We start from the raw sequence: 24788 nt of genomic DNA on the forward strand, positions 1-24788 counted from the left end.
ACAAGGCTACTTCTTGTTACTTTCCAAACATTGTCTGTAAATGTCTCTTTGGCATACAGTACATGTTGTGTACCTGCGGTACTCAGTAAACGATTAGTACTGAAACGCAACAAATTTGCAAGGATATCTCATTTTTAACACCACAAGCCAGACGTTGCCATTAAAAAAAGACAAAGTTAAGACAGTCAGTCAACGATAAACCAACATGGCGCAAGTTTCTTCCCATGGCAGGCTATGTACATGTGTACGGAGAGACCAAGATTTGCGTACAACCCACCATGCCCACCTGTTGGCCTTTTCCTTTTTATTTGGGAGGGGGGGGGGGGAGAGCAGTTGCCCCGTAACTTATTGCAACTTCGTGCAATTTTTGTATTGGACTATTTGCAGCACTGAGCAAAAAAGTTGACTAAGCTGTGTTGTGACCAAAAGCAAAGAAAAAGAAAGTAAAATTTCAAGAAAAAAGTTCCAGGATCTTCACCTGCTGCACTCATGCAATCTTCTTTCGTAGACATTTACATGTTGGAATTGGAATGTACAATATACTTGTAACTAAATTAATTAAAATTGATCTGTGGACTAGACTTGTTTTGTTTAACATTTTACTACATGTAGTACTAAGTGCATGCTAGCAGTTTTTTTCCCTTTTAATTTAATAATTTGTATAAATTTCCATACAGCAATTTCCTGATGTTTGGACACAAAAGTGGTTGTCTTAAATGTACATGTACCCAGTATGTAGTCTTACTGATATGCAGATTGTTGCTTTTAACATCGATATGTATAGTGCTGTTAATGACTTTTTCTATCTCTGTTGGGTCACAAGTTTGTGACACGGTTGCATGCCCAGCATTGGTTCAAGTGACCCCGCCCTTGTCTGGCATCCTGACTCGGACTGTGCGATTGAATCCAGGAGAGACTGCCGACTGTCCAGAGGGCCAACAGAGTGTTCCCATGTGAATAAATCAATGTGAATACATCTGCTGGTTCCATTAGACAGTATGGCACTAACAGCTTCCCTAGTGGACAGGGCACCAGCCAATATGGCCGCCGGGGCCATCTCTAATGTGTACATCTTCGCACATTACTTTCACAGGCCGTTACGCACACGTACTGTAGTCATTCAAGATTTGTCTTCAACATTGTTTGGAATGCTGTTTAAATCTTAACTTAAATTTTTGAGTAATGTTACATGCTACCCCAGGTACATTGTAGGCCTATGTATTTGTTTTTCATCTTGAATGTTTTTGTGAAATAATGTTGAAAGTTGAAACCATACTTTTTGTGGGTACCGTGGTACATGTATAATCGCCTGTTGTTTTGCTGTTAAGAAACAGTTGAAAAAATTACCCAGACAATGACATTTATCCTCCCGCCATTGTGACATTTTCGATTGTCCAAATGGCACAACCACATGTAAAGTCCTTAAGCCCACTACCCGCTGCCCACTTCAAATGTTTTCCCGCAAATATGATTCCCTTGTGCTTTGTCAGAATAGGTCAAACATTGCCCTAAACGTTTCTGATTGACCACGGTGGCTCCTGTGTACTTCAGCACAAATTTCATACAAATAAAAAAAAGTTGTACACGTTAAAAGTTCCAAAGATATCATTGACTTTTGAGATCATGTACTAGAGTTTTGAAACACCCACTGTTGTGTCACCTTGGTTGACTTGCAGAGCTTAAAACTCTACCGTATTTGAAATTTTGAAAATGAAATGAGTTGGGCACAGAAAAAAACAATATTAGGTGGATTTTTGGGGGATTAAAAATTTGCATTTTTATAACATGATGTGTACATTTGTTTGAAATGCAGACACTGGTCATTTTATGCCAAGAAATTTGTATGAATTGGGCCTACAATGGTTGCCGGCAACAAAAGGTGGACTCTGACTACTCTCAAAATGTTAAGTTTGAGTATTAAGGCCCAAAAAAGGTCTCCCGTTTCTGGTCTGCGCGCGCGTCGCCGTAGCCATGTGCGTCGGCAAAATTAACAATTTTGTTTTCCAATGTAAGATGATGTCTCAAACCCACCAAACTCACTGGATTGATTCATGTGATTGGAATCCTGCTGCTGCATAATTTAAACGTGTTTTTAGATGGGATTACAATCAAGTATAAGCTTTATGTGGCCTGCTCTGGGCTCCCATATATTTTGCACTAAATTTAGTTGGGCGTCTGGAAGCCAGACTGAGGGAGCGATGGTCTTGTATCTGGAACATGTAAACGCTTTTTAATTAGAGCAGTTTGTAAGGGAGCAGACTAATGACCAGCCTGGCAGCTCGTGTATGATGTCAATGTCGCTGTATCAGTGTATGGTCTGAAGTAATACCGTTTTGGCCTAACCATTCTTAAAACGCTGGGGTCAACACAACAGATCTTAAACCCACATACTGTAATATGTTTTTACCTCAGATAGACAGACAGTAGTAAAGGGGGGGATAATAAAGTATTATAATTGACCCCTAAATCCCTTCCTGCTTTTCTCATTTACTCCGCTGGTAATTCTTCTCGCCGCCCACTTTGTGAGGGGGCCGTAACGCCTTTTGACAGGTTGAATAGATGTGGACGGCTCGGCGGGAGTGCTTGGCTCTTCCTGCCCCTGCCAGATAACCGTCGGACTTTTTATTGCTCATTTCCACCGCGCGACTCGTCTGATAATTCATTTAGCAGCTTGTCATCTGGAAATGTGAAGTGTACATACATGAAGTTCGACAGGAAGAGCCACCCTTTGACATTGATGAGTTAATTGAAATTAATTGAATTACGCTGGCCATTGAGCATTGAAGATTATGACACTATGAATTATGAAACAGTTTTTTTCTGCCTTGTTTTGCTAGAAGGGTGTTGGCTTAACTGGCACTCGGTTAATTTGTTTGTTGTTGATAGGGGTGTGCATTGGAACCGGGTAAACTAGTACCGGTACCCAACCGCTGATGTCAGGAACTGGTTCCAGATTATGGGATCGGGTTTCTGTTACTGTTACGGGTACCCGTGTTTTACTTCAATAGGGTCCCCGGTTCCTGTACTACCCGTAAATGCACAACACTATTGTTGCTCAATTTGTGTGGGAGGGGGATTTTGTTTAATATCTTCAGTTTGTTGTGTTGCTTTCTTGGATTGGTTTTGTTTTGGTTGTTTCAACTGTTTTGATACAACGAGCCCATAACACTTGAATAAACAAAAACATTTTTTTCCCCCCTGTCATAATAAGCGCAGTTTCAGAAAACATTTCTGGCTTTTCTTGCTGACAACTTTTTGCTTTCAACTGCTTAATTTTGTAGAAAGGTATTTTTGTTGTTAACATCAACTCAAAAGTCAAAACCTTACAAGCATTGTTGTCGGGCAGTTGTTAAATTGTTTGAACAGAATGCCTTTCCACCAGAGTCAGTGCCACAGAAAGGCTGGGGCTAAATTGTCTGCATATCCTGTTGACGAAGAGCAAAGGGCAAAAGCGAAAGTTCATGCGGATTTCAGGGCGTTAACTGGTATTTCCTGTTTTTACATGTGGCCCAATATGATGTTAATGCAATGTGATCTCGTCACCTTCTAAAATTAACCGACTTTATTTTTTTTTTTTTTTCTGTTGTTTTCAATCTTTGTTTGTGTTTGTGTGCTGACTAGGACACGCCTCCCTCTTTCCTTTTTCCACCAGACGCTTTAGAGGACTAAGATATCCATGAACCATTTCAAGTGCAATGATTCAGACAATTAATGTACATGTACATCATGTACATGCATGCTCAAAAGGAGATTTTGCTGTTGAGCAAAATAAAATGAACATTGATGGTTACTGGTCAAAGAACTTGTTCGGCTACAAAAAGAGTGGCCAAAATCAAAACGTTCCATCAAAGAATGTGAAACCTTTTTTCTTTTTTTTTCAAATCGTTTTGACGAACCAATCTGAGATTTCAATAATTTGCCTTGTAATGCACTGAAGATTGTTTACACACTTGTAATTATCCCTACCGGTACACCTGCATCTGACAGTGTACCCCTCAACCTCAAGAGGTTGTCTGGCAGTTAACAACCTATTTTCTCTGTATGTGCTTTCATACCATTGTGTCTAAGAGTTTGTCCAATCAGAATAGATTGTCCTACAATGTACAATGTACTTATGTACAAATGTACATCACCTCTCTCTACATGTACATGTACATGTACATGTAGGTTAAAAATGGCACATTCCCCAAACAATTAATCCACCTGTTTATTACTTTATTAGTTATAGGTTTACTTGATTAGTTTTATAATTCTTGCGTAGAATTGTTTCAGTTGTGTATTTTCTTGCGTTGAATTGTTTCAGTTGTGTAATTTTTTTTTACAGGGAGGTTATGTACATGTACATGTACATGTACATGTACATGGCAGCCGTGAGTTGGCCCCTAGCAATGACCTCTGTCAATCTGTTTGTTGGGCTATCTGTGTGCCTGTCTGTCAATCACACTGTCACCATGTCTAGGATTACATCTCCCCCCCCCCACAAATGTACACAAATGTACACAAATACATAAGAAACAATCTTCAAAACATATTGTATGAAAATCAACTCTTACCCCACGTACATTGACGCACGGAGCATGTTTTTTTTCCTCTGTAAAACCTCTCCTTCCTCCCTGTTTCCATCCAGTCCAGTCCTCCGTCTACCCCTTGGCCAATCCCATTTGGCCCACACATAACCCTCCTGCATGGCTCTGGCCTCCCCCTCCACGAATCCCCCCCCCCTCCCACACCCTCAATCCTCTGTTAATCTTCCCCTCATCTGGCATCCTGTTCTCGGCCGCCGTCTTCCTTCTTTTCTTCGTCCGATAAATTGCGACGTTGATGCCACCTTTTACAAGGAGCAGAATTCATAGAAGATGCGCATGCATGTGCATGGCACAAGGGTGGTTGAACTTTGTCTGAACCTGCAGACCTTAAAGGAGCACTCCGTTTCCTTGAAAATGTGTACATTTCTTGGCTCCCTAAATTTTCATCAGTTACAGCTGATTCCTTTTGTTTTAAATTGTGTTTCTCTTTCAACTTCCTCTTTTCAACTTCCTCCTTTTGTGGGAGGGGGGGGAAGGTCATTAATTTGCCCACGTCAGTGCCCATTGTTTCATTTTTTTTCCCCAAAAAATCTAAATGACAGCTGTTTAACTGATTTTGTTTATGAGAAATCATGTCTATTATTTTCTTACATGTAATTATGTCTCCAACATGAGGGTGCTCTCCACCCATATTGACTGTCATGTTGGATTGGCAAGGGAAGACATTATTTAATAAAAAAAAGTATTTAGACACATACATGTACCGGTACACGTACATGTACATAGCCAGAAACTTAAGTATAATGTGTACAGTATTTTGAAATACATGTAAGTAAATAACATGATGGGCTCCTCCTTTGACTTGCTTGTTGACATTACATGTAAGACACTCTTTATTTAAATCACAACTCGAAGCACACTAGTGTGACATGAGACTCAAATTTGAAGGGAAAAAAACTCAATAAAATTTCAAGAAGGAAATATTCCAGGCCATTCCATCTGGACACTTTTTTTTTTAAATTAATGTCTACACGGAGACTTTGTTAAAACACCCACATGTTCATCACTGCGGCAAAATCCTTTGTTCCTTCCGCATCTCCGTGATGCAGGAGTACTGTTATCACTCCTTGATGCCTTTATAAATGCAGTCAGTGATTCATAGATGAATCCTACACATGATTCATACCCTGTACATGCATTTACTGCACACGCACTCTTCCCCATTTAAGGAGGTGTGCGAACTCCCCGCACACTATTCCATCCTCCTGCAATCTCTCCGTGAGATCCCGTCTCGTTCTCCGCTGCGTGCTGAAGCTTTTCTCAAGTTTTGACAAAGAAGCGTTCAGGTGGGAAGTGTGTATTCTGTGTACATCTTTTGTGCTCGTTGGCGCTCGTTCATATTGTACATGTACGTACGTGTGAGGTGGTTGAACTCTTCGTGAACCCCGCTGTTTAAAGGAGCACACTGGCAGTTTCTTCAGTTTTTCCTTGTTTTTCCTTCAAACTCCTGGTTTGTTTGAATGTCTCTAAATATCCCGGGCTGGAGTCTGAAATTCAGCATGGAAGTATGTGACTTTGTGATGTTTTGACATTGTTGTCTCCTTTTTATTAATTTGTCAGATTTCTATGAGTATGGCGTATAGTTTAAATTTGCAGTTACACACTGTACACGTATGTCTAGCAATTAATTTGTACAATTGTGGCTGTTGTATTTACATTGTATTAAAATATTCAAGTACATTTATGTTTTCTTAAAATCTTCTAGTGCATGCTCTTTGTCACACTTGTTTAACATCAGTAGCAAACGTGGACGTATTAACCAACACTATGAGTTTCTGAACTAACGGCGGACTCCCGTCAATCCTTGACCGCCCTGTGGTGGCAGTGTGGTTAGCTGGTTGTCCGTCACCGTATACCAACCAACTGGCTACCCGCAAAGCCACTATGGGACGGTCCCAGTCATCTCATCACTGGTAACCGGTAACCCCATCATGTGTAACCATCAACAACATATAACCTCAAGTTCTTTTTAACTTTTCTAACAGTAACATCACTGATACATGTTTCTGGAAATTTTAGAAAATGTCGGTGAAGTACAGGAGCTTTATACTGTCTGCGGTGTTTTTCAAAACAGGTTTTTTAATCAACTTCAGGAGAGTGTCTCGCTGCAGGCGAAGTTGGAGTTGAAGCCGGGATTTCAAAAAATGCTAACCAGACTGCCGTCCTAGCAGTCTAGACTGTAATGTCAGTGTGCTATTTTGGGAAATGAAAATGAACGTTACCTTCTTGCGGTTTGCGTCTGACGTTGAGTCATCTTTGAAATTTCAAATGGCGTGATTTAGTCATACGTCTTGAAGTTAGAAATGACACTGTGCAAATGTGAGAAGGCAATTGAATAAGCAGGTACATGCACATTGCTTAAAGACCCAGGTTATAGTATTATCAATATACAATCATATAATTTTACAACAGCTTAAATAAATAAACAAATCTGCCTGTTGGTTTTCCTTTCCCCTCCCCCTTTTTTCTTGCTCACTGTGTTTTGACAGTCATTTTAGTTGATGTAAATTCTGAAATATTTGTGCAACAGATTTTGAACTGTAAATGATAATGTCTTCAAATGGGACCTACAATTAGCTACCGTACATGTAGCTATACTTGTAATTGAAAAACCTGTACGTGCATCTGTTGGCCCATTAGCACCTGTAGTACTACATTGTATTACATTGTATTTCATTGTATTACATTGTACTACATTGTATTACATTGTATTTATTCCCTTAATGAATCCATAAAAACCATACAGTTTTGGGGCAGTTTTGGGCATTACAAGGATAGGACTGATGGAACAGCAGTAGGCCTACTTACTGTACGACATGAATATGTACATTGTACAAAATGCACTATAAATGTACATTGTACGTACATGTATGTATGATGTACAGAACGTAGTTTGACTCAAACGATGTTGTGTCCAACAACCATAACACATCAATATGTTAAGAACATTATAACAATCCAGACTTGACTTAATGACTTCTGAGAAATTGAATACACACTGTTCCCATACGGTAATCTCCTGGTGGTGGTCATATCAGTTATCACCGCAGAGTCGCACATTTTATGTAATTGCTCTTTTTTTAGCATCCTGACAATTTGCTTTTGATTGATCAGCAGAAGGCTTGGACACAACACAACACAAGGGTAAATGGAAAAGCAACGGGCGTCTATTGTATGTTGGATCTATGTGGAAGAAACTGTGTTGCGTGGGAATAGCTAAGTGAGAAATTGGATGTGGGATTTGTCGGATTTTACAAAGAAACTCTGATTCCTAGAGACCATTTTTTTCTTTTGGCTTAAGTAGACCATGGAAAATGGAATTCAGCCGTTTACAAAAGTAGGAATTTTTCATCTTGAATTCAATAATCAAAACAAAAGCTGTGCTTGTCTTTAAATTCCGTAAGTGTTGTAGACTTCTTGTTGATTTGTTTGTTCTGATTAATTTGTCATTGAATTATTCCTGTAAAGTGTTTGACATGTACATGTATGTCTGCAGAGAGTAGTAAACTCAGAGTTGTAAAAAACTTCACAAAACGTGATTCTGTGCCAGTAAGTTGAAGCAATTAGTTGTTCCTCTCACTCAGGTTTATAGTTTACCTTGTCGTACCCCGCCAAATTGACAGAGGAATGTTAATAACAGCGAAGCCTATCAAGCCCGTGTACATGTTGTCAGAGCGTGTTCCTGATGATGACTAAACCATAGGCCTCTTACTAACCATGACTCACCCAAAGAAATTTCAGCATCACCTTGCTCAGTCCGGATTTTTTTTTATTTTATTTTTTTTCTCGTGCATGTACCATATGTTTCTGTCAAAGGTCAAAAGCGAATCAATTTTTGTTTTTTATTTTTTATAGGAAAAGTTTCTAAGCACGTTCATTTTATTTAATTGCGTGGCATAATTTTGCAGCCTTCTTGTTCTTTCCGGGGGGGGGGGGGGGGGGGGGGGGGTGCTACGGCAAATAATGTACATGTACTATTGTACAATAAGTTTCTATCTAAACGCTAACTGGTCACTGATACATTCGCAATTCAAGTTTCTGTGTACAACCAAATGAATCAGTATATTTGTTAGGCAAGTAAAAGAAAGACAATAAGCACCAAGAAAGTTTGAAATCCTTACTGAATTGTTTTGTCCATGTGCTCCAAAAGCCCGCCTGTTCAATTCCAGTTGCCCGCCTGTTCAATTCCAGTTGCCCGCCTGTTCAATTCCAGTTGCCCGCCTGGTCAACTCCAATTGCCATGCTTTCAACCAAGTACCTTTATCATTGTACCTTCTACTGGAGGACAATTAAAGGGAATGTACATCATTGGTTTTTGCTGTAATTTTCAGAAATGAACTATTTGAGGGGTTACTATGATAGATCAAATATTGTTACACTGACATGTTTGAAGTTTTGTGTTCGAAAATGCTGGAAAAACCAAGAAAAACACAAATGGTGGAGTAGTATGGTTCCCTGACTCCACTAAAGATAAAATGGATCAATTTATAGATGCCGGAAATTTGTAAGGTAAGGGAAGCAGTCTAGCTGGCCTGCACTGTTCATGAACATGTAACCAATAGCAAACAAACTTTTGGACTGAAAAAATGGTGAATTTAGAGCAGTAGTTGAAAAATAGTTAGGTTTTTCCAACAGTCGTCGGCCGACCACTGTTGGAAATTTATACAAAAACACAATTTTCTTGAGAATGACTTTACACCAGGTGCCATATTTTTACAGGATGCTTTAGACTGTCATTTACCAACATCCTAGTAAGGTATTTCATAAAAACTGGGTAGTTTTATTTTTCGATGTTTGCAAATGTTGTATATTGCCAGGTACACGTTGTCTACACGCAGCTACCAGATCACGCCCATAAATTTGATGGAAATGACAGACCGTTTGCACTTGTACAATTTTGCGATTAGATACCGGTTGTGCACGTGAACAACAGACCTGCAATACTCCGTGTGTAAATAACAACCATAATTGGTTTGCAGGTGTAAGAAACAAATCAAGTACCACTCTTCCCCCGCCCCCCCCCCCCCCCCCCCCCCCCACCACCTGATCAAAACCAACGCAATAGAATGCATCAAAAGGCCCTTTCAAACTTTTCATATTGCCTACTGGTGGTGATTGAAGTACAGGTCCACTGTAAGCTATTACTGGGTCGCTTCTAACACAGAGTATAAAGGCAAGACGTACCGGCGATGTACACACGGGTTTGGGTATAGATTTGGGGTTTCTACCAGGGTAAGTCACAGCGCCCCAAATCACCCTGCCTGTAATGTAGCGCCCCCCCCCCCAAGTACCCAAGAACTCAGTGGTTTTATTGATCTTTCAGTGAATAAACACAATGTAAATACACAAAATGTACAATGTAGTAACTTAAGCACCATTGATATCAGAATTTTCAATAATCGAAAATCCAATATAAGAATATAGTCGGGTCTCGTTAATACAAACTCGTTCGGACCCAGCCAAATTGTTTGTTATATCAGAATTTTGTATTAAGAGGAACATCAGTCCCATTCATTGCGCACATAAATGCACAGTCGGGACTAAGGCTTTATGTTTGTTATAACCAGAATTTTGTAGTTACAGAGTTTGTACTAACGAGATTCGACTGTATTCGATTTATCCCATGTAACAAGTTAAAGACCATAAAGATGACACTTTGATTAAGAAAAAAAAACAATGTTAAGTCCCAATTTTACACGGCTTTCTCTGGAGCATGTTGCTCAACTTTTTAAAACAAATATCAGCACTGACAGTTTGTCCAGAATGGGCAGTTTCTTTTCTTGGTTATACATTGGGGTAGACCGCAAAATCCAACAAACGCAGAGCACAAAGTGATGCCGCTTGGCATTTCGCTAGATTTTTATTTTGAGTCACAAGTACAAGTTGCCGCCGACTTTTATTTCATTATACAGCAAATGTTAAACACAAAGTAAAAGCACAAACGGGAAATTTATTTTTACGATAATCTGATGCATTTTTGATTTCATTCCACAATATATAAAATGTTGATATTTCGATATGATTAAAAAATTGCTATCGGCGATATCGATATCAAAATAATATAGAATAATCAAATAATATTGATATATTGATGGTGCTTAGTTGTACTTGGATAATGCGTTTAGCCCTGTAGCCCTGGACCCATACTGAAGTGAAGCTTTATATTTGTTTTATTGGATTCTTGTGTGAAAGGGTTTTCCCAACATTGCCACGTTGGACCCGTATCAAGCACGGAGATTTTTGATTGTGTGAAAGGCCCTATATGGGCTGATGCACTCGCCTACACACCCGGTATTTATCATCCAAAGGTTAACCACCTAAACAGATGGGGATTGTGCAATACAAGTTCCAGCACAATGGATTTTAGGGGAATACCCTGATTCCTAGGGGGGGTGTCCGATACAAGTGGGGCACAGGTGTGGTTGCGAAACTAACAAATGGGGATTTACGCTGGTATTTCTTGTTTCTGTTTTGTGGGCCATGGTGTGAACCCATGCATGCTGTGGCTAGGCTCTTTTGTTCATTACATGTACATGTAATATTACATGTGTAGTACATACATGTACAAAGTCTGTTAGTTTTTTTTTTTTTGTGATACAAGTAGTAAATTTTAGCCTGTTCAATTTATTCACTATTTAGGCCAACTAATTCATTTACTGAAAAAAAATATATTTGGGATGGAAGGGAACCTTACAGGACAAAATTATTTGTGGCAACCACGTTAAAGTCTGAAACCTGTCTTGTGGCATTTCTCTTTGGTGAATCTTTTTAATTCAAATTTGTAAGTAATTATTATAATGAGGATTTTGTTAGAATTGTATTCTTGTTGGAATTAGTTTATTGTCCATGTAGCGTTTGCTGGATTCAGCTTGCTGAAGCATACACGTATGCCTGCACCTTGCTTTCCATCTCTTTAATTAATTAAGTTGGATCGAACCTCTCTTTTTCTTGGGGGAGGCATTTGGGGATACTGTGTTAACATTTTCTTGTTTGAGAAAACTGGCAGTTGAATTTATTATGCTAAATTCTGTCAGCGATAGCGAGGCCTATTCAATCACTTTTGCACATACATGTACACATTTACTTTTTTCATATGAGCACTTCAGATTTGTTTAGATATAAGATTTCTAAATTTAGTCTTGGTGGATTTTTTTATTATGACTCACTGGGGGGGGGGGGGGGGGGGCGTCAGTCCACCGTTAGTTATTGTTTACTGAGTTTATCATTTTGTACCAACTGTAAAGTTTTGTTATCGTGTGCTGGGCTATTTGTCTTACTTGTACTTGTTGCAATAAATGCAATAATCACAAAACAAAATCTTATTTTTAGTCCATCGTTTTCCGAATGATACAGGTACTGTACTTGACCTTGTTGAAGTACATGAACACACGTATTGCTGATTTGATAGCGAATTGTTCAGTGGGTTATTTAGTCACTGGTTCCATCTGAAAGAGGAACACGATGTTGTCAGTCTTTCAGCATACATTGTGTCCAAAACGTGATCAATGTAATTTTGTTCCCTTTTTGAATCCCGCTCTCTCCCGGCTGCGCAAAGTCTGCTATAGCTAAACACGATTTAAGACTACTGTCAAGTCAAAAATTAGTTTTGAAACAAATATGTTCTATCACATACATGTGACTGGACCTTTTTGGCTCTTTTGTAAAGGATACCTGTATATCGCATTCAGGAAATAAACTCTTCCTATAATATTTGCATATAGTAGGTGGCAAAACTCATGAAGAAGGTGATGCATTTATGTATATTTCAGTCAGCAAATCTTGCAGAATTTTGTCTAAAAGCCGACACTAAGAGTCTGATAAGTTTGCCTAGCTTTGCAAAGAAAGACATTACATGTATGAGTGTGATAACACAAAATCCTAGTGTGCACTTTCTTCTCCTAATTTTATGGATGACAAACGATGAAAATCTGATTGTGTCCGAAACGCGATACACGCCATTTTGTTATCTTTTAGAAACCCTCCCTCTTCTGGCTTCCCAAAGTCAGTTTTGTAGTTCACTTTCTCTTGAATGGATGTATCATGTTTTGAATATAAACTCTTCATGTGTACCCATGCCTTATTCCTCATTTTGATAGATTGGGTACATGTCCATGTACATGTACATGTACATGTACATGTACATGTACCACCGTGTACATGTACATGTATAGCACCCACATGTTTGAGCTTGTCTCTGGTGTCAAACAAGAAAAAGTTAACCCAGGTCCCTCACACGTGCATTTCATACATGTGGGCCAACATGTCTCAACTTGTTGGCTTTTTAAAGGTAGAGTCCATCATTTGTAATTTGTGCATTTTGTTCGTTTGAAGCAACAAAAGAGTTCAAAATCTAATGAAGAATACTGAGCAACTTACCTGATGAAGTTTCAGCTAAGCTTCAGCTGTACATTCCGAGAAAAACAGCATTCTAAGATCTCAATTTCAAATCAAAAGTTACTGAATCATGTTTTGAATTGCAACTATACGCGACGTCGCGCACTGATCCGACGAATTATAACAACCGCGCGCGCGTGTGCGTCTTTCGAATACTTGTGCGCGCTTCGCTGAATAACAAAACGAACTACTAATTTAAATTTCCCTACGGTGCTTCTTAAGAATCACCGTTGGAAAGGCCTTCTTTCGTTGATTACTTCAAAATGACAGCTTCCCAGAAAGAATAATTTCACAGGGAGTTTAAGTCTCCTTACTATCTTTCAACCAAGTTAGTTTTTCAACAATAATTACGCCAGTTACTTTTCGGATGGCTGCAAATGATGGACTCTACCTTTAAGGTAAGGCTGTTCACAGGGGGTCGTTAGTATTTGGTATTGCCCTCGCCTCACCTTTACAAAGTAGGGTCTGAATACGAAACTACGGGAATGGAATGCTGTGTTCTTTCTTATCAGAGAATAGTGGGAGCTTTTATGCACAGCCAAATTTCTAAAAAATATCATGAAAGAATTTTGTTTCCAGTTTCAAGGGAGTTGAAAACGGAAGTTACTTTTAAAAGGTAATTTCCGGTAGTTCTCTTTTCAAAATACACATGTACATGTATGTATATTTGGGATGAGATGCACAAGTGCATGCACATGTGTGTACAGAAAGCAGTGTGGGTATACAGTTTGTATATTGTTTGGATTGGGCAATTCAACGATAGCAAGTTCGAACAATTAAAGGGAAAATACAACATTTGCAAACATCAAAAAATAAAACTACCAAATCATTTTGAAATACCTTGCTGGACTGTTAGTGAATGACAGTGTAAAGCATCCTGTAACATCATGGCACCTGGTACAAATTGTATACTGTCATTTTCAAGAAAAGTGGTATTTTTGTATCAATTTCCAACGCTGGTCGGTCGACCAGCATTGGAAAAAACTGGCTTTTTTTCAAATACAGGCCCCAATTGACCATTGCACTTGTTTGCAATCGATTACACACCTATGAACGGGTACAAGCCAGCTAGACTGGTTCCCTGACCTTACAATTCCCCAATGTATGTAAACTACTCTGTTTCTTCTTATATGGAGTCAGGGAACCAGACTACAGGAAAATGATTGTTTTTCTTGATTTTTATAGCATTTTCGAACCCAAAACCTCAAAAAAGTCAGTGTAACTACATGTATATTTGCTATATATTTCCAACCCCCAATTCCATCCATTTCTGAAAATTACAGCAAAAGCAAATGATGTATATTCCCTTTAAATAGCATGTTTTATCTTCCAGTTGATAATTTTTGGCAAAAATATTGCCATTTTAGCTGTGTACCGTCCTTATGTACATTCAACATTTGCTTCTTTTCTTTTAAAGGGTTTGCCCCTCAATAGTGCAATGAGAATTGCATCATAGTATATGTACTTCCCAGTATTTTGTCCAAGGAAAGTATGATTTTGATTTCATGATCTCAATTCTGAGGGATTTTCCCCTGCATTCAGTCTGTCCGCTCTCCCAACGGGGTTTGCTGTACATTGACACCGAGCCGATTGACAGTCTGCTTTTAGGACATTTTAATAGTTCTTTTGTGAAAACAACTTGATTGCCTTTTTTATTTTTTGTTGCTTAAAATTGCTGTGGGGTTTGAGCCAATATGATCATGGTGAAATAAAGAAGGAAAAAAATGTGTCATACTTAAAACCTCAGAGTAAACCTCACGTGCATTAAATAAATAAGTCAAACATGGAATAATACCAGTAGGCCTACATGTATGTAACTACACCTACATGTAACAGTCTACAGATGTAATTACAGTCACTTTGGAGACTTTTCTAGACAGGTATTTTTGTCAGTAAAGTAGAAGTGAAACGTTTCTGTGTGTAGGCCTCCAACCTGGGTCCAGGCAATGTCGCATAGTTAACAATAGTTTCACCCAAACGCTGTACAAACTCTAAGATTCCTGGAAACGAGTTGGGAAGGGGGCCCTAGATTTTTGTGAGAATAGATACATTGTACATGTAATGATGATCTTTTAAATGTCCTGTCGGGTATTCCCGCATGTTGTTGTTATATGAAAAATGTAAAGGTTCTGCAACATTAACGGCCTGCTCTACAAGACCAGACAAACTTGAACACATACATGTAGCTTTTCCAAACCTGATGGTAAAGCCTTGGTAGGAGACTTACACTTAACTACATAAAAGAAAGTGAGTTAAGTGGTCAAAATATTTTTCTTTTCCGTTCCAAATTAATTTTGGCCTGACGTTTAGAGTAGGAACTGAAAATTGTATAAATGTCGGTGTAATTGGACTAGTGCCAATGAATCTGTCAATAAAAGGAGGTCCCACCTCTTTTTTTGTCAGACATTTCTTCAAAATATTTATACGCAACGGCAATTAGCCCAACTTCATTCATTGTATGACAGTTTTATGTCGGGAAATCATTTTTTTTACAGTATTCCTTTTCCCTTGACTCTTGGACTCCTGCCAAGTCGACCCCACCCTTTGGGTCAAATTCTGAACACGCACATATAAATTGCTTTGGTGATGGCATGCCCCTTTTGTCAAACCTACATGTTATGTATGACAAAAATATTTAATTCCGTTTACTTATTTCTCCTGCAAAGACGAAAAATTTTCATGTATACATGTACATTTTTCGTAACAAGAAAAATTTTCTTGCAGTTTTTCTTAAAATAAGAAACATAACTGAGAAAAGGTTAGAATTTTTTTTCTTATTTTGACAAAAGTTAAGAAAATTATTTATCCTAAATCAAGAACACTAGAAAAAAAATCTAATAACAAGTTTCTTAAAACAAGAATTGGCCTTTTAGAAATATTTTCTTGTGTCACTCCCTAGAAAAAATAACTTGTTTAAGTTTTTTTTTTTCTCAAAATAAGAAATATATTTTTGGTAGTGTATGTACGGCCCTGTACATCAAATACATTTATGTACTTGTACAGTTGACCAATTTAATTGACTCCCTTCAATACAAACTCAGCAGTCGGACTTATTAGCCCAACTTTTGGTTGTATAAAAAAAAAAAAAATTAACGGTGATGTAAGTCCTCCTGCAATTACCTGATTTCAGGATTTTGAGGGATTTTTTTTGAATTTGTAAATAACATATGGACGCCATACTTTTGTGCGTACTTTTCCTTTATACCTCAAATTTCAGGCAAAAACGTCAGTGTCCGTATAAGTGGAACACCAGTCCCATTCATTCTGCACATAATTCCACGGTTGGAAACGAGACTTTATATGTTCAATATGACAAGAATGTTGTTGTAATGTAACCGAATATAATGAGACTTAACTGTATACGAACAAACGTATACATTTTACTTTAGTGCTGAAGCTCAGATGTATAGGCCCTATCGTTGTACTGGTACGTGGCTGACCCAGGGTTACGCTGACGTGTCCCAACTTGCAGGCTGGGGTCATTGTCCACAACACACAGTGGAGGCCAACTTGTGTTGGGACATGTTTTTAGGGGGAGAGATGAGATTGAGAGTTAAATAGAACGCATGACTCTCTGATGACTAATGCATTTAGTGTTTGGAGCTCATTAGCATATAAAAAAAAATATACATGGGGTGATGGCAGTAACTTTGTGGCTGAAGTTTTGCATCGTTGGGTGGTTCGTTACGGAGTCGATTATCTTGCAGGTTTCGCAGTTCAGCTTTTAAATAAAATCTTCAAGGACTTTTGACGCCAACCATACACTATACTAACACCGCCATGATGACCATTTGACACACAACTTGACATTTCACATTGTATTGTCTTTCAGTAATTAAATACAACTAGTAGCTGTTGCATTTTTTACCCTAACTCAAAACGGTGATGCTCTGACCTAGTAATAGTATGTTTGCACTTTGGCACTCTAGTCTATTAAACTTTAGAGAAGTTAATAAGATGCATTATACATTGCAGCTGTGAAATATATCGATGCATGTGATATTGTTTTTTGAACCAGAAGAACCAAATGGTATCCACTCAATCAATGTACATGTAGCTTCAAGATATTTACTTATCAAGGTGCTTGTTACTCCTTTCTTTTGAAGTCCAGTTTGGGCCATACACTATTTTCAGGATGACGAAAGTCCTCATAGTCATACTACAATTGTCTGATTTCATTAGCACCATACAGGGTGAGTCAAAAAAATGAAACTCAAATGTTGGGATTATTGTTTTAATGAAGTTCTGCATGTAGCACTTTCAAAATCTAGGATATGAAAGCCCAATTCATAAGCTTTCTTTTAGTACAAGAATCATTCAAATCACTCATGTACAAGTTTTTCAAGTTACAGAATTTTAAACACAACCACCGTTGTAAAGTTCTGTCCATGGATCACAAAAAAGGTGTGCATTCTTTCAGCAAAATGAAAACAATTCACACACATCCCGATGTGATTTGTTTTCGTTTTGCTGAAAGAACACTGAACTTTTTGTGTGATCCGTGGACAGAACCTTAAAACGGTGGTTGTGTTAAAAATTCCGTAATTTGAAAAGTACATGAGTGATTTGAATGATTCTTGTACTACAACAAAATTTATGAATTGGGCTTTCATATCCTAGATTTTGAAAGTGCTACATGCAGAACTTCACTAAAACAATAGTCCCGACATTTGGGTTTTGGTTTTTTTTACTCACCCTGTACATGTTTATATAATTTTCCTTATATGTGTCACTCAAATTTAAGGCAGAATTGTCAAGAGTCAACTTTATACATCTCTTTAATTTGTACATGTTACAGATACGGTAACACGAAAAAGGCTGCATACCGGTACCTCAATGCATGTAGCATCCATTTCGTGTCTACCAATTCAAACAACACACGTACATGTACTGTCTAAATGAACACGTATGGCCCTGCAACCTCACAGAGTGGGGAAAGCAACTGAAGTGACACAATCATTTTGGGCTTTACTTGTCCATGTTCAACTAGAAACTCAAAAAAATATGCAACTGTATTTTAATTTGGTTTTCTCTCTGTTGTCTGTGTGTGCATTAGGTCGGCCTACATCTCTTACGGAGGTCTGCTGATGAGGTTACAGGGTGACGCTAACAACCTACACGGCGTCGAACAAGACATGCACGTTTACCTGCTCATGAAGAAACTGGCATTTTGAGGGTTTTTTTTTTTTTGCAATCAGAAGTTTACTTTTCTGTTCTCCAAATAAAACCCAGGCTTGTTAGGTTGCGTCTCAAAAGTTTGAACGGTCCTGTTCCGTATGGAACATTCCGTTTAGGAAAACTGTGCGTTCCCGTCGGGAACGCGCTGTCTTCCCAGCGTGTTCCCAACTGGAACAGGCTGTTCCTGAGCAAGCGTGCACGGGCATAGACCAACGTTCCTACATGTATGCGGGATCACCTAGCATTCCCAGGCAGTTCCCAGTGAGAACATATTTTCCCAATCAGAATTCAGGCAGTGTTCACTGGTGGAAAGTTCTCTTCGTTTCGACTTTCTTTTTTTTAGGAAACGAAACCAAAATCAAACTTGACATTGAATTTATTTTCAGTAATTTTTCTGGCTTTTTTATTTTGAAATTTCGAAAATGTTTTGGGTATTTTCTAAAATGTTAAGAGGATCTTAGGATTATGAAGTTGAGGAAAAGGGGAAAATGTCTTCGTTTTTGGTTGGGGCATTTATTTCTTAAGTCAATGAATTTAATTATTTGTTTGGAGGAAAAGTAAACTTCTGGTGGGCCTACACCCCTGTTCCAAATTGCTTTGGAAATGGGGAGTTGTAATAATTTTTTTTAATTAATAACTTTAATATTAGACTTCTACCGAAGGAGATGATGATATTTTGGTTATCGTTTACTATAAATTTTGAACTTTATTTTCTCCTAAAATACACGTACAGTGTAACATAACAACATTCCAGGAATGTCATTATGAAGATAGAGTTATTGAAGAAAGTGTACTTTCAAAAAGAATATCATCAATGTAATAAATCCCTAAAAAAATACCTGTCGCCCTTTTGTTCCATGACAGCAGATCATTTCAATTTGTTTCTGTCTTATTTGTGACTCAAATTTACAAAATTAAACCTGAAAGAAAGGTTTGTCTTTTTGCAATGGCTGTCCTCACGAATTAAGAGGAGAATGTGCTATTAATTTTGCTCCGTCGTTCAGACCTGCAACCTGGAATTTCAGGATTCTTACAGGTGTGAAACACTTAACATAATGTTGTTGTTCTTACTGCAATGTGAATTGGTCACTAAATTAAACTTTTATTATTACATGTATTTAACTTATATTATTATTCACTGATTAAATGTCGTGCTCTCTTCAAACTTCAGTTGTCCTTAATCTGATCTCATCAAGTTTTTTTCTTGATTTAAAAAAAATAGGTGGTTGTTTGTGTGATAGTCTTATGCTAGTTAATTTGTTGATCGTTGTGTTGTTTGTCTGTTCAGCATTTCCTTTGTTTGTTTTGTTTTTTAGGAGAGACCATTGAGGTTGTTTTATAAATTATCTTTTGCTGTATGCATCCTTCCTACACTGGCATTCATCTTTTCATGCAGTTGTACATAAATTTTGAACCATGCACTAACTAAGTCTTGTTCCCAACACCATGGCACACTGCCAGTTTGTCTGATGATCTCAACCTCGCGTGATTCTCACGAATTGTAAATAGATTTTCTTTTTATTAAAGGTTGCCCTCCCGAGTGCACCTGATTATTCTTCCAACTTTTTTTTCTGATCAAAAGGTTTGGCCGCTTTGAAGTGAAAGTACAAAAAAAAAGTGGGGGAAAAAATCAGTGAAATGGGAAAAACAGAGTGTAGACCAAACTGGATATAGAATGACTTTACACGCATAGAGGACCCTAGTAATTGCATAACCATTGTGCCAGGTACAAATGTTCATATTCCCCATGGAGCAGTATAGACTAGCCTTCGGCGACAGCCATTTTCTGAGGTGGCGCCAGGCTTGCGCGTGTCGCGCTCAGGTAGTACGCACGCAATTCGGACTTTTTCGACCAATAGGGTTGACAAAATGCGCGCCTCATCTTTAACGCGCACGACATGCGCGCGAACGTGGCACCAACTCATAAACGGCTTCTAATTTTGTTCGCCGAATTAGTCTGTAAGACTTTTTGACATGGAAGTGGGTAAACTCTTATTCGTATTTACCCAAATTTAATGACTCCAAATTTAAAGAGCGCCCTCCTATTGTGTCTGCCATAATGCAGTGACTGGCACAGTGCCTTCACCAAGGGCGGATCCAGGGGGGCCAAAGGGGGCCATGCCCCCCCCCCCAAAAAAAAAACGAAACCAATTTTTTAATTTTTGGGGGGACATTGCAATAAAGGCAGGCAATGAGTACACCACCATCTTTTCCTCAAAATAACATTGGTTAAAGTGGTCAGAAATTGCCTCAGATCGCAATTGCCTCAGATCGCAGATAGAATCCAAAACAATTTCAGGGCCCTTAAGCGGGCCCCGAACCCCACGCCGTAATTTTTTTGACCCACTTTTTTGGGGGACCAAAATTTTTTTTGGCCCCCCAAAAAATTGTGTTCTGGATCCGCCCTTGGCCTTCACAATTAATGGTTGGCTTGGTTAGTACTCGGTGATTCATTATCTGGATTGGTCGATACTCCGTATAGTCAAACTCAACAGTATTCAAATAATTTCCAAGATTGTTAAGTATAAATTTTAGCTCAGCAGAGTGTAGCTTTGAGTTTTTGATAATAAATGAGAGAGATTCTCATACTTGTAAAGAGAAATCCACTGCTTCAAGTGTGTTTTGTCTGTTATTGAAGACTTTTGTTTGTTATGTGTTCATTGATATATAGGAGACTGCTCAACCTCGACCCAGGGTGTCGAGCATTACGCGCCCATCACTACCTGCTCTCTCACCCTGGTATTGGATCATTTGCATGGGCAAGATTTTTGAACATGTATGCAAATGAGGAATAGTATGGGGCCTGCATGTGCGTTACATTAGCTTTTGTTTTTGTATGCGGGGTCTGGGGTAAAAACAGGGTCAATTCGTCGCAGCGCGAGCATGGCGTGAGTTACGAAAACACAATTTATTTAATTAATCTGTTATGATCTTATCGAGACAGCATGCAGTATCACATTTCATATTAATATGAACAAATTGGAAAGGAATTTAGTATTTTCGAGAAGGCATGGACGAATGATCGCAAAAACACGTACTGCCTGTTGTGAATAACAACACCAAGTACACGATACAAATCCATTACTAGCCAATTGCGGTATCGAATCAGGATACAGGAAGAAAGTTTCCTATCCAGGGCTTACTATTGGAAGCGAGGTTGGAAATAAAGTAAGCACTGGGGACGAGGTTGGGGGACTGCTTGGGTGGTTGCCTGATCAGTCATGTGTGTCGATCAATAAATCAGTCAGTCAGTCATGTAATCAGTCCAGCGGATCAATGTTCAGGCAAGCAACTTTTCCTCGGACCAGCTGATTTTCTCCTTTTTTTCACTTCACTCTTATGCCCTTCAAAATTGAAAATCACTGTACAAAGTCTGGTAAAGATTGGAGTTTCCTCGTTTTTTCTTCTTCTTTCAAGTTGCATGCCTGAATGTTGTCTTAAGGGCAATCTGATCATTTGCATTTATCCCAAAAGTAACCTACCAAATTATTATCAAGTTTACTTGGATTTTATTAAGATCGTACTGGTACCAAACACCCAGTGAACTTATTCAATCTACTTGCTGTCATTTTAGCAGAAAACAAAATGTCGGTGGTTTCCAACGATCAGTCAATTGACTGATTTTTAGAAGTAAAGAGTGATATAAACGTTGCGGCGTTTCATGATCAAATTAGGTTGCAGATGGTTTTTCACTTTTTTTGTTTTGAAAAGTGTTTAACAATCTTTCGATTTCGAGTGGTGTTATTGGAAACAAAAAAAACCCGCGCGAAAAGCAATATTATCCCGTTTAAGTACAATGTAATATCTCCCTAAAAACGGCGTGGAAACGAAATGATGACAAACTTGTGATTGCAAATGAGCCGAAGTTTCATGCCCCATGTTCCAGAATATATGAATGGGTAGAATCAAACATACTAGAGAGGGATATATAGTATCTTTGGTAGAATACAAAAATAGTTTCGTTGACGCAGACTGACAATGCAGTGCTTAATTTAATATGCATTTTGTTTTCTTTGCTGGGAGGGGTTTGGCTTTCGAAAGAAAAAGAAGAATACAATAGGAGTAGTTTGGTATTGCACGCACGCTCTATCTTGCTCATCTAGATTTTTCCTCCTTTTTTTAATAAAAAAAAAGAAGTAATTTGGGGTCCACTTTTTTCTCTGTGCCCTTTACATCTGACATCTATAATTCGGATGCAGTCGCCCCCCAGGAGTGATTATGAATAGCAAACTACTTACTTAACAAATCCTCCTCCCCCCCCCCCTCCAAAAAAAACCTTGAATGACAACATGTAAAGTAACAGGGAAAGGAAAAATATTAACATTTGGACCCAAAATGTAAAGTGACCCATAATTATATCCCCCACTTTTGAACCATGAGAAGGTCCAAAGGATCATCGCGGAATATTATTATATGTACTTGTGAAAGCCGATCATGACGTTTTTAATCTCGACTGTCCTGGCGTAGCGACAATTTTGTTTGTTCACGGAGAGGGGAGTACCCAATCTCTGTTAATGTCCCCTGCTCGTGGCCGGTTGGGGAAACGAAAAACGTGTTGACCGATTTCTTTTCTCGAAATTTGTCGGATGTACCCCCGAGTTCCTGTGAATTCGTTTTTGAAGTAGCTCTCGTTGGGTACTCCAAAACTATGACATGTTTCTTAATTGGTTTAATCTGACAGTGCTTGTATTGTTAAGATGCAGGACACGTTTTTATGATCCCCCCCCCCCGAAAAAACCAAGTTACTTTTGATTTCATTCTAATCGAAACCGAAAATAAGGAGTACAACCCCCCCCCCCCTCCCCCCCCTAAGTATAGACATTGTAATTAGTTTTCTGATGTCGATTGATCATTATTATCACGGATCAGTTCCGCGTAACCATAGAGCAACTGCAAGTACCATCCCTTCATTGCAACCCACACACGCGCGTTTGTCATCCGCGGTCGTCAGCCGGCCAGAAACGGATGTAGCGTATCCCTGTCTCATTGTTAGTGGGGGAATAAGCCTTTGTTGACGGCGCGCGGAGCAGCACAATGAAGCCCCGACACCCGTGCTCCGGTCTAGCGCTTCGCCCACGATTGCTGTAAAGGTCAACCGTGTCTTTAAAAAAATACGGCTGCAAAAAGCTTCAAGTGTTCATAACTGATATTCTGTTTGGGAAGTTGAAGTGCGATTTCTTTTTAATCAGTAGGGTGAATAGAAAGGGGAAACAGTGGGTTTTAAATAACGAAACCTACGTTCTTCTGGGTGCGAAATTGTTTTGATTGGAAAAAAGGCACCCACACTTGAACAGCCCTCGGTCTCATGGGGGTAATTTTCTTTGCATACGGTGGAGGTTGCAGCACGCGCGCAGGAGTGATATTTTCTTTTGGGGAAAATCCCAACCACAATTACATCGATATTATTTTCTGATGAGTGGGTTTTTGGCTTTTGAGACTAAGTAAATGGGGGATGTGAGATTGTTTTGAAAGCTGAATAATATCATCCAGTAAATCCGGAGTATTGTTATTTTAATTCCCAAGCAGTCTGACAATCGACTCAGGCCGTTGTTTTTAATCAGTTGAGCGGGCGGATATGGGACTGATTTGCGGTGATTTCTGTTCAGTTTTTATAGCCAAGTGACACAAGAGACTAGATGCCTTTTTTTTTTAATTATTATTTTTTTGTTTAAATAACCTTGGGCGTCGCGAGGGGGGGGGGGGGGGGGGGGGGGGAGCCCCCCAAAAAGGAGCCTAAACAAAAAAGGGAAATAAAGAAAAGAAAAAGAGGCGCGAAGTCATATTGTTGTTAATTTAATGGGTGGGGGGGGGGGGCAAAATGTCCCTGCCCACCCTCGAAAAAAAAAAATTATCAATCGGGAAAAAAATTATCAATCGGGAAAACGCTGGAAAATACATGTGTATAGGGATTTTTTTTGGGGGGGGGGGGGCTCTGTGCTTTGCCGCCCCTCGCCAGGATTTTTTCTAGGCTAGAAAAAATCTTGGCGACGCCCATGAAAACAACCACCGAAAGTTTTCTGAAACACGAATGAAATAAGTTTGCCTATAAACAAAAAAAACGAAATCAATTTTTTTGTTTTTATGTGACATCGCAATAAAGGCAGGCAATGAGTACACCACCATCTTTTCCTCAAAAAAACATTGGTTAAAGTGGTCAGAAATTGCCTCAGATTGCACCACAGAGCATCTAGAGTCCAAAAAATGTTCGGGGCCCTTAAGCGGGCCCCGAACCCCACGCCGTAATTTTTTTACCCACTTTTTGGGGGACCAAATTTTTTTTTTTGCCCCCCCCAAAATTGTGTTCTGGATCCGCCCTTGAATGAACCTGTACTAAAATTTTCACTTCAGTTATTTTATTAATAAGTATATAGAAGGCATCACGAGCACAATACACAATCTCTATTTCTAATTTATCATGAGTTTTTATTTTAAGTTCCCCTTGTCATTTCAACAATTTGGTTACTTCCTACTAAAAAAACCCACAGCATCCGTCCGCAATTATTTTTTTATGCAACCTCAGTCGGAAACGGAACGATTTCGGACTCCCTCCAAATTATCCAGTATTAGAGCATTTTGAGGGCCGTGAACTTGAGGATTTGTAAAAAGAAAAGAAAAAAAAGAAAAGAAGGG

At 38.8% G+C, this 24788-nt stretch overlaps 1 protein-coding gene across 1 annotated transcript in view; it reads left to right on the plus strand.

Annotated features, from left to right (window-relative positions):
• The window catches only part of LOC119735623 (DNA-directed RNA polymerases I, II, and III subunit RPABC3-like), a 55259-nt gene extending 35493 nt beyond the window's left edge, over positions 1-19766 (plus strand). Inside the window, exon 4 of the mRNA XM_038209406.1 lies at positions 18037-19766. Within this exon, the coding sequence (XP_038065334.1) occupies positions 18037-18154 (118 nt within the window). The 3' untranslated portion in view covers positions 18155-19766. The remainder of the gene's footprint in view (positions 1-18036) is intronic.
• Positions 19767-24788: the final 5022 nt, after the last annotated feature.

The sequence above is a fragment of the Patiria miniata genome, unplaced genomic scaffold (assembly GCF_015706575.1).
Source record: "Patiria miniata isolate m_02_andy unplaced genomic scaffold, ASM1570657v1 HiC_scaffold_29, whole genome shotgun sequence".
Classification (NCBI taxonomy): domain Eukaryota; kingdom Metazoa; phylum Echinodermata; class Asteroidea; order Valvatida; family Asterinidae; genus Patiria; species Patiria miniata.